The following is a 14,648-nucleotide window of genomic DNA, read 5'->3' on the forward strand; positions in this document are numbered from 1 at the left end:
TTTCTTTGGCGCAAAGTGAGGAGCAAGTTCGACAGGCTTTCACTGGCACACAGTAGGTGGCTTTTCGTCTTTTTGAGCTGCCTCTGTCTTCCCTGCTCACGAGAAAGTATTCTTTTGCCCGAAAATCACAGCGAGTGCCCACAGAATGAGTCAGCGACAGAGAGAGGGAGGATTTTCTGTCACGATTTGAGAGACTGATAGGGTGTCACAGAGAGAAACTCTATCATATTGTCCCCGTGCCCCTCTCTGTTTCCTGCAGGCTTCTGTGCAGCTGTCAAATGTATGCTATTATCTGACAGCTATCTGACCTGTTTAAGTGTGATAAAATCCTTTATGTGTCATCTCCCGCTCTGTGAGACGCACTGTGAAAGAAAAGAAAAAAAGAAAAATCCAGGCCTTTCTCTGTTTAGTTCATCTCATCTGTGCGCTCACCGCCGCCTGTCTCTTATTCACCTACTATGAGGGAAAAAAAGCAAAACAAACGGAAATACCTCCTCTTTCTGAAAATCAACATAAATATAAATATAAATATAGGACATTTGAGATGCCAAAGGACTCATCGTCTCCTTGACGACAGTCTCCAAGCAACCATTACTCCTCAAAGCCTTTCTCCAACCCCATCTCTCTCCCTCTCCCTCTCCGTCTCTCTCCTCACCCCTCTGTCTCTTTGCCAGTTTGCCTTCCTCTCAAGAGTCCTCCCATTTATCCACTCCAGATAGTTACTGTACCAGCCTCACAAGCTCATAGCTATCTGACGTGATCTCATGCGAATGGCTGGAGGGAGCAGCGCTCTCGCTTTTTGGGCCCGAGGCACTTCTTATCTACACCTGCTAAAACCAGGGCGGAGCTGGCAGAGATGTTTTCATCCTTGTTTGTGCCATGATTTTGTGCCTTTGGTGTTAAAGGAAGTGTTGGTGAACCGACCCGTTTCCCAGACGATCATTAATGCTATCAGATTACACCATGTTGACTAAAAGTAAAAATCAGGTGTAAAAGGAGTGGCTTTTAGTATTTTTAATCCTATGTGTGTACCAAAAGTGTTGTTTGAAGGATATCAATCCATATATCATTATCGACTTTGTTTCTCAAACTATTTCAGGTGAGCAGCCACTGCAGATGTATTTTTAGCAGTAGACGGTCCCCTCTGGCCCCTGTCTTTAACTTTCTTAGGAAGGGAGGAAAGTAATACCAGACTGCACGGAAAATATGACAATTTTATCGAACAAGTCTGCGGTAAAACTGTGGCATTTAAGATCGTGTTCGCTTCCATTAAGCTTGAGAAGTGCTTGACGGATTATGCTCAAAGGTCGGATCACTCAATCACTGCTGGTGGTATTTAGCCGTGCAGACAGTTTTGATTTTAATCGTCCATGTTTTTGGATATCGCTTTGTGAAATTCTACCTCCAGTACTGTACAGCTGAGGTAAAATAACATCTGTGGTTTCTTCCATTAAAGGGAACATTTAAAGGGCAGCATCACTTTCTTCTCTTGTTACTGACAATCCACAGAGCACACTGTGAACGTTTTTCCACTAGAACTACTTTCTGCTGAAGTCACTATAAAAGCCTTTCACAGCATCTTCAGTGGATTATTCAGAGCAGTGGTTCCTAGAGTCTCTCTGTTCTGCCCCCATTCAAAGCACCCAATTCATGCTCCCTGATGCATGCACTGTCATTCTGAGCCGCTAACAATATTAAGGAAACAAGGAGCTGAATTTTAATTTAGTTTTTCACAAAAGACACAATGAGGCTCCTCTGATATTTTGACAATGAACATCTCGTACTGTACTTTACATGTCTTGTGGCTTTCTGTAACTCCCTGATTATCCTGAATCATCAGCACTTTGAATGGAGGAAAAGCACGAGTGAGACAAAAAACATTAACGATGCCCTTAATTCTAGTTATTATTGCGGTGCAACGCAGCATTAACTTTATAAGAAACACCTGTGTAAGCCAAGTTAAAATGTCTGTTGTGATTATTGCCATTAAACACGATCCAGTTCACACTAACAGCCCCGGGGCTACTCCAATTCATTAGAAAAACTCAAAATTACAAATTACAACTTTCATCATATTATCACCCTTCAAGTTGTCAGCAAACGGCTTCTTATTTACAGAACCAGAGCAACATTAGTATTCATTCCGAGCTGTCTTCGGCCATCTGATGAATGTAATCCAGATCCAACTCCCAGGGGAAATATCTTGCTTTGTAGCTGCTGAATGCTCCACCACCATATGTTTACCAGCTAGTTGCTTATTGTGTCTGCATGTTGTTTACTGTTTGGGTTCACTCTCAGTGTCATTTCAGCCTCAGTAAAGTTCAGTCCTGGGGGGTTAATCTATGAGCTGAAACATGCTGTTAGACTGTATTCTCTGTTGGTTCATCACTGACAGTGGCCACTTTCTTGCCACATAGTTTTCACATTGTCATTGATAGCCTACATGTTATTTTAAATGAAATATTAATAATTCTTTGGTTACGGTCAGGGATAAGTAGTTGAAATGGCGAGCAAAATAATGAATTGTAAATTTATTGGAATGGAAAAAATTAAAAAACTGTCAGCTAAAGGCAGCCAAATTCATAAACGGTTAAAATAGTAAGCTAAAGGTAATAGATAAATGGTTAAAATAACCTAGTTAAAAATTGATAATGGTTAAAATAGCCAAAAAATAATAAGTCAAAATAGTTAGCTAAAAAATAAATTGTTGAAATAGTAAGCTTAAAGTAATAGATAAATGGTTTAAATAGTAAGATAAATGTAACAGATTAGTCGTTAAACTAGCTAAAAGTAACCTAAACATTTCAACTTCAAGTTTATTAAAACATTATCGTAACAATATACACTTAATTTAATAAACTGTGTTAGAGAACATCCAGTTCACGAGCACATTCGGACCACGAGAGGTGCTTCTTGAGTTAATCCGTTATAGACCATATTCACATGACGGCCATTTTCCTCTGACGTCACACTCAGCTCGAATGTTGGGATAATACACTGCTGCTGTGTTCCTGGTTGCAAGTCGTATGAACGTAGAGAGTCTGACAAACTGCTATCATGTAACTACTTAATTATCGATTGATCAGCAAACTGAAAAGATGATGGATGGTGAAAATCTGGCAGTACATCAGGTCGTATGGCAAGATACAACAACACATGTGAAAAGCCATTAGCGACTTTCTAACATTAATGTTACTGTTTGACCACATCCAGTGTGTCACTTCCAAAATAAATGTGTCCAAGATGTGTGTGTTAATATTTCAGAATTAATTCATGCCTTTCCTAGCATATTGTGTAACACCATCAAACAGTAGTGGTTGAATGCTAATGTTAGCTGTTGCCTAATAGAAGCTTATAAGTGATGAAATGTGTTGTTTTACATTGAAAGAAGGCCCAGATGTGCCTCCAGATCATCAACATCCAAACTCTTTTCAGTTGATGATCAATCAGAAAGCAGGTGAGATGGTAACGATCTGTCTGATTCCCTGTGTTTACACGACTCGCAACCTGGAACACAGCAGTACGACATTTGAGCTTCCCACCCCGAGTGTGAAAATGGCTACCATGTGAGCTTTGGGGGTTCGCCATAGACCAAGACCATCAACTATCTGCTTGAGACACATTTTGTTTTTACATTCTCATCATTTAGCAGGTAACTTGACAGTTCTCCCAAACGTCATGTGATCTGCATGAATCTTAAAGTCTGGACAGTTATATATTGTTTTGTCTTGGATCATATTCTCCTTGATCTGATCTATTCTCATCCTGAGATTTTGTTTCAGCCGCAGAGCCTCGACATTGAATCTTTCTTGCTGCTTAGACCTAAATGGAACGACTGTCCTGAGAGGCCGTCTCACAGTCTGTCTGGAGCTCATGTGAGTCATCCGATGACCTGTCGCGCCGTCCCTCAACCTAGTAATGCCTGTGATGACACATTCATTTCATGACGTTGTTAAAAAAAAAGGACAAGACACACATTCAGGATGTCAAACAAAAATTAATTTATTCTCGGTGGAAAGACAAGAGTGCGGTGACAAACGAGTGAGCGTGTGTCAGTACGTTTGACGAAATATCCGAACAACGTTTCCAGAACGTTCTAATTTGGGTCACCTGTGTGGCCAGCCCCCACAGAATCCAGTCTTAACACACATAATAATGCCGGTGGGTATAAAGAGAAAAATGAAAAACATCAAACAGCCACAGGTAGATTAGGTTTTCTCTCGTTTGTCCTCCTGTGCTTTCGAGAACATCCCAGTGTTCTGTGACTCAGCCTCATTGAAGAGAAGTTCAGTCTGGTCGTCGATGCTAACGTCTTATTCCTTATGGCCCCTTTGACCTTTTGTTTACTTTCGCTCCACATCTGACGGTAAAGGGTTCCTTGTGCTGACAGCTCGTGCAGCCTTCTGCGAGAATATGGCTCGGGTGCTGATGTTTGTATCCTTGTATAAAAATCACAGATGAACGAATGCAGTCGGTGGCGGTATCATCAAACACTTCGGTAAACCAGTACTGGACACAAAAGGTGGACGCAGTTGTGAAGACTGTGGCTTAGAAAATGCACAGAGAAGGAGCTTTTTTTTTTAATAAATAAAGGGTTTTGCCTTCGAGATGGCATCGCTAGACACACTAGCTAGATTGTGCATTAGCTATCGGCCACTGAGGCACAGTCAGTATCATGTAACTGTAGAACCTACAGGGTCATGTCTTAGATCGTCTACTCGGCATGCTATAAAACAGGGTTTACAATAGCTATACATTAGATTGCTATCAGTCTCTACATAATCAGTGCGTGCTACTTAGTTGTGTGTTTATTTGTGACGCCCCCACCCCCCACCCCCCCACCCCTCACCTCCCGCTTCTAATTAGCATCTTGAAGTGACTCCATCCGCTGTCACTGATTTTCTCTCTCCTGCTCTCATCAGGAAAATGCCACGGCTCACCCTCCGTCTGTGTTTGTCTGTTTTTCTCTGCAGCCTGGCCTCCTTGTTGGAGAACCTCAGTGCTGTGTTCCAGGCTCATGTAGGCTCCCACTTCCTCCCTTTCCCCTCACCATTTCTCTCCTTCCTCCTCGCTCATGTGAGTCTCCTCCTCTTCTTTAATCACCTGCTCCTCCTCCTAGCCTCCTTTTTCACCCTCTTCTCCTCCTCCATCTCTTCCACCTTCCCCTTCAATCTGTTGTGTGTGTACATGTGTGGGAGTGTGTCTCTTTGCCTGTGTGTGTGTGTCACAGTGCGCTGAGGTCGTGGCAGGAGCGGGACTTCTGGCGGAGGATCTTGCTGCCCCGGTGGCGGCTCATCTCCCTGTAGCGGCCCCGATCCCGGTCCCGGTCTCGCCCGTACGAGCGCGGTACCAGCCCCGCCAGGAAGCGCTTCGCCCGGCTGGTCAGGCTCTCCCTGCGGCCCGAACCGGGGTCGCCATCGGTCCAGCCGGGGCCCACGCAGTCGCCCCTCGCAGCCCGGACTGCGGCCTCCAACAGCTCGTTGGTCCCGTGGTCCAGGGAGGCGGAGAGCTCCATGTAGACGCAGTCGAACATCATGGCGCTGGATTGGGCCTCTGGTGAGAGAGAGGGAGATTTAAGAAATGGTCGTATGGCATACATTTTAAATAATTGAGGCTTCACACAGTGGCATCTGGGAAAAGCAATTAGTGGCAGCCGTTTGAAATGTAATGACATAAGATCAAACCAGCAAACCATCGACAGCTTGTTTACGACCCAGCTGCTGCGTGATGTGTATCACCACAAGATAATACCTCTGCATCGACAGCTCCCGCCCTGCTGTTTGAGAGACTCTGTTAGACTTCTTAACTGTTAATTTGCCACTTCTTCTGCACCAAATTGTGACAAATGGAGTCAATCTGCAGCATCTCACTTTGTGGGGAGGAGACACTGCTCTCTGTTTACTGTGGCTTTTTAATCTTGTCCGATAGCCGTGACAGTGGAGGAGAAACAATCAATATAAGTGAAATGTTTTTTGGGGGGACTGTGATTTATGACAATGGATACTAGAAAAAAACATGTCTGTAATCAAACTATAGATGTATCATCGTTCGTTTACATTCTGTATGATTGATATCAGCCATTAGATAGTCCACTCTTGACCTTGGAAATAGTAGTTTGACACAACAATCCCCAATTTAAGGTCTATTCTGGTGGAGTGGAAATGCATTTTCCATATAAAATATCATACTATGTTTTATTTTTCATTATTTGTGTCCATTAAAGGTGCCATATGCAAGAATTGGCCACCTGTCAAATTCATACTCAAAACAAATAGGGGGCAGCATATCATAGCTGGTTGACATTATAATGTCAAACTGTAATTTATTTACATTGTGTTGATAATTTTAGTAGAATTTTGCGCGTGTTCAACTTAAATTCTTACATATTGCCCCTTTAAACAGTGTTATGACAATATGTTCCCCTTGTAAATACATATTGCACTGAAGAGGTGACAAAGGCTTATGTTTTAAACTGCTGTCATCTTCTTACACATTGAAATTTGTATTTATGAATGCACTCGCGACGTATTATCGAATATATCAAATGACATACTCTATACATTGACAAATTATTGCAGTTTTTAATATATTGTAAAAAAAAAAAGGACATGTTCTCTGTAAAACATATTATCTAGTAAATTAAATAGTATAAGTATATATGAACAATGTATTATCAAACTACATTCATTCTTGAAGCAAAATGACAATAAATTGGCATGTATTGTCAAAGATACGTGGATTCCTTCCATATATTAAAATGTATTTTATATATAGAACATTACATTTTTAAGTCAACAGTATGTCAATATATGCTTGTTTGGCAAGGGGTTAACTAGCTTTTTTTCCCCAGAGATTTCAACCATATCACACTTTTTGTAATTCAATTAATTTTGCTCAGTTGTCATGGAGACAGACCTGTCTACATATGTCTGAGCAACCTCCATCCCCTGATAAGGACCATGTGATCCAGTTGAGAGCAAATTTTTAAAAAGGCTAGTACATGGACCTTGAATCGGCTTTGTTTTCTAAAATTACAACTTACACAGGTCAAGAAAAGTGCTGCGGGTGAAATCATAAGAGCTCACGCCACCATATACTGCATCTCCATGACAACTGAGCAAATGTCATCCGTTGATGAAGAGCGTGTAAGTAGTATATGAAAATATGCAGATTTATAATAGGAGTTTGGTTTCAACAGATTTTCAAACAAGCATTGACAACAGAGACAAGGATTTGTTTTTCTATGGATTTTTTTAACCAATTTTCATCGCCTCTCTAATGTAACATCAAATATTCTTTCTTTTCCCCATTTAAACTACAGTAATTACCCTGTATTGCTGTGTAATGTTTGTAAAATGAACATTCTGTGTATTCCTTTTGCAAATCTGTCATACCAACAGTTATAAATAAAAAAAAAACAAAGAGCCAGAGCGAGCGACAGTGAAGGCAGGATGGGGTTAACGTTGCCACAAGCTGAGTTGTTTAAGCTCAAATCTCTTGGCTGCAACACGAATGGGAAAACGGTGCCTATCTCGATGTGACTCCCCTGGATAAGGACAGGTGACTCAACGTGTTGTTGACAAGGCTCAGTATCTCAGCTAAAAGCGTCTGTTTGTTCCTGGTCAAACAAGCCTGGATGATAAGGAAAGCTGACAGATAGAGATCACTCTGCAACAAATGGGATTCATTGTCAGCTCAAATACTGTTTTCTTTTCTACTATTGCCACTGCACTGTTCAGAGACAGCATCTTGTGAGCAGCTATGTGCAGAGAAGGCTTTTGAGGTTTGTTATTAGTATTCATAACTGTATAAAACTTAAACTGCGTGAATTTAAAATGACATCAAAGTGTTGGCAGCTAGAAGAGGTCGCAGCCATAGACGGATTTTGCATTTGTTTCAGAGATTTTCTTTTTTCTACATTGACCTTGATTCTTCGTCTATTTAGAAAATTGATTTGAGGTACGCAATAATACCCTGAAAGTACAACATCTACCTGCAAGAGGCTAAAAATACAGAACAAAAGTAAAGCAAATAAAAGATAAGCACTTAAAAACATTACTAAAGAATTATATCAGGAAAAACAAGCCCAAGCAGACGAGAATGTGATTTAAATTAAACATATTCATACATAATCTACTGAGCAGACAAGATGTTTTTTTTCCATTATTTTATTATTTTCTGCTGCAAATCAGAATTGGCAAACAAAGAATTAAAGCTGTCTTTGAGACAAGGTGAACATTAAAATAATAACCCACTGTCAGATGTAAATTTGTGTTCCGTTATGCACCAACTTTGACCCACTGTACCTACTGTTTTATGCATGAGCAGTGCAATGGAGGGTTACTATGGGTAGTTCACTATGTTCATGTTTATTCACGTCCAGGTAATATGTTCCTGTAAAACCTGTCCATCCGTTGTTTGGTTGCCCTTTGTGTTTTACAATAAACGGCACCACGGTGATGTTGTCACTTCTGGGTAGACGACTGACGCTTCATGATGGCAGTTCTGAGATGTGTGAAATCGGCAAACCCAGTTTGGAAAATAACAATATGTTCATGTTAAGGTTGCTGCAGTGTCCAAGTTTCCCCACTGACTAATAAGCTCAGACAACACTGGTAATATACATCATTTTTTTCTAACAGGCCCTATCTGTAGGGCGCTGTGTTAATTGACTGTTTCTAAAAAAAGCATTTAACTGGCGAAACACACGTTGACTTTTATTTTGAAGTAGGATACTCACAGGAAATACAAAGTGTTCAATGAGTGTAGCTACCGTTCATCAAAAATGTGTCTACTAACTGTCATTTTCGGCATTGTTTGACAGCAGTTCATTTTTAAATATGTCTGAGCAACTGTTCGATGAAGAGCGTCTGGCGACAGGCTGCACACCTCCAACTTCTCAGTGAGGTAACCAACTCTCTCTCCCTCATTAACGTTATCCGGTTCCCAATCAGCATCGGGTTTAAATCCAAAATATTGCCACGTCATTTTTACTTTTGACAACAATGTGACTGCTGCTCCACTGTGCTGCTACTCCGCTGCTGGCGTCGTACAATTAAGTATCGATTAAAAAAGCAAAACGACGGTGTGTGCCCGCCCAACGTGTAACACCGGGAACACCGAGTACCATGGCAAGCCTAGTTCATGTATGGTTAGATATGACCATCTTAAGTCGAGGTCCTCTCACTAACCCTTTCCCGAAGCTTTCCACCACATGTTCCATCCGTCAGTGGATGGAGTTTGCTCTGTTGTCATGGCGATAGTTCTATTGACATAGGACTGAGCAAACTCCATCTGCTGATCGAGACCATGTGAAGCTACAGAAAAAAAATCTGCAGTTCATAAGCTACACATCAGTGTGATTTACTAAATACTTGTGCCAGGTTATTAAATCTAGTTAAAACCTTATTAATAATCTGAACTACGGTCATTGTAACCTGTTAATCCTTTTTTTTATTGTGTGGCTGTATTTGGGAGGCATCAACCTAATGAATGTGCTGGTGTTACACAGGTATTACATAAAACAGAGGCAGATTTGATCATGTTGTGATAAAGCAGCCGCACAGCAGCTGTTGACCCACAACAGTGTCACCTAATGGAGGGTGAGGTAAGAGAGGGAGGACAAAAAACAAATCCCAAACCAGATCAACAAGGCTTATCCTAATACCTGCGCGGCTGATTGAATTGAACTTAGTCTTCATGACCTGTCAGAGGAGAGTTTGGGAAATTAAATTGGAGATGTGAGAGAGAGAGGTGGAAAACAGAGGAAGGAGGAGAGCGGAGAGGAAATGAGAGGATAGGAAACAATGAGAGGAGATGAGGAGAGGAGAGAAGGAAACGAGACAAGAGGAAAGGAAACAAGGAGAGGAGAGAAGAGGAGGGGAGAAGAAACAAGGAGAGGAGGAACAAAGAGGAGAGAAAACAGGGGAACAACAGAAGAGAGCGGTGGAGAGGAGAATAGAGGAGTCAAGGAGATGAGGAGAGGAGAGGAAATGAGGAAATGAGAAAATGAGAGGAGAGGAAACAATGAAAGGAGATGAGGAGAGGAAAGAAGGAAACGAGAGAAAAGGTAACAAGAAAAGGAGAGGAGACAAGGAGATGAAAGAACAAGAAACAAGAAAGGAGAGGAAACAAGATGAAGAGAGAAGAGGAGTGGACAGGAATCAAGGGAACAACAGAAGAGGGGTGTATAAAGGAAAGAGGAGTCAAGGAGATGAGAGGAGACAGGAAATAAGAGAATGAGAGGAGAGGAAACAATGAAAGGAGTTGAGGAGAGGAGAGAAAGAAATGAGAAGAACAAGAGGAAACAACAAAAGGAGAGGAAAACAAGGAGAGGAGAGGATTTGGGGTAGGGAAATGAGGAGGCGAGAGGAAGAAACATGAGACCAGAATAGAGGAAACAATGCGATTGAACAAAGAAGCGAGCAAAGGAGAGGAGAAGAGAGGAGTCAAGGAGATGAGGAGAGGACAGGAAATGAGAAAATGAGAGGAGAGGAGAGGAGAGGAGAGGAGAGGAGAGGAGAGGAGAGGAGAGGAGAGGAGAGGAGAGGAGAGGAGAGGAGAGGCAATAAGGAGAGGAGATGAAGAGAGGAGAGGAAACAAGGAAACAACAGACAAAGCACAGGATGAGAGAAGAAACAAGGACAGCAAACAAGGAGGAGAGAGGAGGAAACGAGAGGAGGCGAGACGAGATGAGCGGAGAGGAGAGGAGCGGAGGTGAAGTGAGGCGAGAGGAAAGGAGGGAGAGGTTCACCCAAAGGTCGCTCACCTGTCTGCTGACAGAGAGACAGAAAACAAGGGAGGGAAGAAGAGGCAGACAGACTGAGAGAGGCATGGAGACGAACGGGAAGAAACATGAGTCACAAAGACAAGGAGGGGGAGATGCTGAAAGGAGATGACAGGCAAGATGGCAGATTGAAATGAGCAAGCAGGAGGAGAGGAGGGAGACAGAAGGAGACAGACAGAGGGAGGGGACAGACAGAGGGAGGGGACAGACAGAAAGAGTGTCGACTAAGCAAACTGAGCCAGAGTGCACATTAATCAAAGCCCAGAGGAGCCGGGCCATGCCATGGCCATATTGAGCAAATAATAAATACGTTCCCAGTGTGACAGTGTGTGCATCACTGTGTGTGTTTGTGTGTTAGTGTGTGTGTGTGTGTTGTGTTAAGGATGGGCACAGATGTAGCAAAGGGGGGGAAGGTGAGACATAGCAGAATAAAAGTGTCACTGTACATGCCATAAATAGACTTTATGACTTCAGCACTCTGAGCCCCGGGTTCTTTAAGGAGGATGTTATACCCAGTCAGCCTCCTCTGTCAGGCTCACATATCAGAGAGGATACATGTGGGCTGTCCAGAGACAACATAAGAACATCCTTGTCAGGCGCCGCGGGAGCAGAGACGGGGCATTTCCATATCGCTGACCACATCGCAGCTCCTGGGTTGTTCTCTTTTCATAAGGAGAGAATATGCTGAGTATAGGCATCTCTCATTATTCTCCCCTCGCCTCCCTCGCGCCCTCTTCCACCCGTGTCATTAAGTATACACCGAGGCTGAGGCCGAACTTGAGTCGACAGCGATGTGCAGGCACCGATGTGAGCAGATTTTACACTTGCTGCCTCTGTTTAACTTGCAAAACAAAGCAAAGCAAACAAGATTTGACCTCAGACTGTGGTTTCTACACTTCCACACACACACACACATCCCTTATGAGAACCTCACACTGACTGTACGCTTTCCCTTCGGACCCAGACGCACCAAACCGACATCAAAGAACCAGCCGAGATGAAGGCTGACTGTTGCGTCACCTCACATCACCTGTGTCTCAAAAAAGCTGCACTTGAACGCACCACAAAGACTAACAGCCAACTAGATCATACGTTATGTGCCCGGCTGAGAGGAAACAGAGAAGACAGACTCAGGATTGTGGATATTCAAACAGCAACATTCGCCTGTAATCTTCACATCACTCTCTCTGATAAAACCACTTCTACTCGAGAAGATGTTGATTAAAATGTTGCCAACGGGACTAAACAATAAAGATATAAAAACAATTCCTGACTGTATATATGTCTTTGTTAAAGTGTCGTCGTCGTTTCAGTTAATGCTGGGATGAAGCGTCTGTGCACAGAGAAAAAATGCTTGCACGTGCGTCTTTTCTCTATGAGAATACCTTGCTGAATTACGGATGCTGAATGATCGATAATGACTCTGCGGTTTACTATCCGTTTGTTTATGTTCGACATCGGGACATCAGAGCAAGGAGGATGTGCGTGCATGACATGATCCATAGGAGACAACAGTGAATATTAACGCCTAGGCCAGAAGAAAGAAAAAGAGGTGACGCAGGTGTGGACACAAGCCCTAAGTAACTCTGAAAACATTGTGAAGCGGTGCCGTTTAGGTAAGTTTAGGCATTAAAACTAGACCTATTTGTTAGGTCTAGGAAAAGATCATGGTTTTGGTCACATACATGATGACTTGATTAATGATTTAATTGCAAGTAAGTAAAGACCAATGGACAAGGCTGGGATAGATGGGCGGGTCACTCCTTTACACAGGAAGCTGAGGTTAAAGCGAAGCTGTTTTAACTCACCCATGACTTCTTCCTCTTTCTCTTTCCTGAATATCCCACGACTGTCAGAAGAAAATGGAGATACGAAGCTACCGTGCGCTGAGCCAATCTCTTTACAATCTTTTGTATACTAATTAGGTAGGGTTAACAACTTCCTGGGCCACAACCCTGACTTGAACATTAGCATCCTATGTGCATCATGTTTCTGGCCCTTCCTTTTAGCCCTACTTCAGCCCGCAGCTGGACTCTGGAGGAATATATCAGGCACTTCAGCTTTATAGATCATCTTCTTTGACTCTCTGCTATTTTGTGATGCTGGTACACTTTGCCAGCCTCACTGCTTTGCTGGAGTTTTATGTGGCGGTTTAATGAGAGCTGTGGGTCTCGCACTGAAAAACCAAAAGAAAGAGATCAAAGTAACATGTAAAGAAAGAGTGGAAAGAATGTGGGTCATCGGTGGGTTCGGCTTGACGAGCAGTCTTTTCACATTACAGCGTTTGGTTTGACTCAGCGGCAACATCGGAAATGTTTAAAAATTAAGTACTGAGTCAAGTGACGGCAGATTACACTGCTGTCTGGACTAGATTCTTGTAAAGAGGCATTATTTAGACTTTTATTTTAGCTGGAAGCTGGGTTCATCTCTGGTCACTGACAAAACACACTGCTCTCGGGACCAGCAGTGGTTAATGGAGGTAATTTATTGGCTAATTTGTGAATAGGCACTAAAAGCGCAGAATCTGACTGAATAGGCAGGTGAGGATCGTCTTTCATTAGAGCGACAGAATAATCTCTTTCGCACAGGCAAAGGAAAGACATGGAGACGGATTTATAAGAGGTAAACATCACCTCGCTGCTGTACGGAGGAACCGATGCATTGATGTAACACTCGCTATATATCGCAAAAATATCCTCAGTCTGAACGTCTGCAAACTCAAAGTGGTTCTTTCAAGGACAACAAAACAAGCCCCTCTCTCCCCCAACCACACGTCTCCTCACAACCGAGACTCCCTTTCATACATCCACCCTTCCCTCCATCACCCCTCTTCTCCTCGCCCCTTTTATCGCAGTCGTCGCTTTGAAACAGCCTCGCAGACATCAGGCAGCGAGAAGACGGGAGAGAAATGAGGCCGTGCGGCGGCCGCGTGCACATCGTGCACGTGCGGCGAGCACAAACATACATAAAGATGGTAAGAGCAGCGGCCTTCTGTAAGAGGGAGATAATCCAAACAGAGATATGCCATCTGGACAAAAACAAAACAGCAAAACATAAAACATAAAACAGAGGAGCTGAGGGACACAGAGAGATGGAGGCCCTCCAGAGGATTAGATAGGGGAGGATAAGGTGATGTTTGCGTCAGCAGCAAAATGTGTCTTCAGATTTGACAAATGAGACTAAATGAGCACTACGAGTGCTCTGAAATTGCAGATGACCGTGACGTTTTGAATTTATACACCATGTAGACCGTGAATACCAGTTCAGATCAAGGTCAAACTGTGCTGTCAGTCTCCCCTCCCTCTCACACACAGTCACTCTGCACCCACTTTCTGTCTGAAACATTAATGGGATTCAGACAATGGGACGGCCTGCCAGTGCTGCATGAAAAATTCACTCACAAAGTCCAGCAAAATTATAACCTGCCTGTGGTCTGATCTCTGTTCAGTGGAGTTTTTTTGTCAAGCATCACTAAATGGATTCGGTTCAGCACTGTGTCTTTCTTCTTCAGTGAGTTTGTTTTGCCAAGCTCCAGCTTCAGTGTGGCAAGCCAAAATATGACAAAAAGTGATTTTTACTAGAGTAATGTGAGCGCTTAGATTCGCAGTCTTATTCCTTTTGCTTTGAGAATTGTTGCATCAAAACAACACATGCCCATAAAAATATCCCCATGGACTTCTTACTGTGTATCTTCTTTACTGCACTAAATCACAGAATTTATCGACAATGATCAACCAAAAAATACACAGCACAGAAAAGCAGTCAAAGTGTACACTTAGTATTTATCACCGTCAGTGTTTAATAGGGGAAACTTTGGCAGCAGTTACAACCTCGAGCCTACTGAATGTAGACCACCCTGTAT

At 42.8% G+C, this 14,648-nt stretch overlaps 1 protein-coding gene across 1 annotated transcript in view; it reads right to left on the bottom strand.

The window, feature by feature from the left end:
• Nucleotides 1-5,090: 5,090 nt before the first annotated feature.
• Nucleotides 5,091-14,648, bottom strand: part of rem2 (RAS (RAD and GEM)-like GTP binding 2) — a 31,475-nt gene continuing 21,917 nt past the window's right edge. Inside the window, exon 5 of the mRNA XM_073492108.1 lies at nucleotides 5,091-5,553. Within this exon, the coding sequence (XP_073348209.1) occupies nucleotides 5,225-5,553 (329 nt within the window). The 3' untranslated portion in view covers nucleotides 5,091-5,224. The remainder of the gene's footprint in view (nucleotides 5,554-14,648) is intronic.

This window comes from Pagrus major, chromosome 21 (assembly GCF_040436345.1).
Source record: "Pagrus major chromosome 21, Pma_NU_1.0".
Taxonomy (NCBI): Eukaryota; Metazoa; Chordata; class Actinopteri; order Spariformes; family Sparidae; genus Pagrus; species Pagrus major.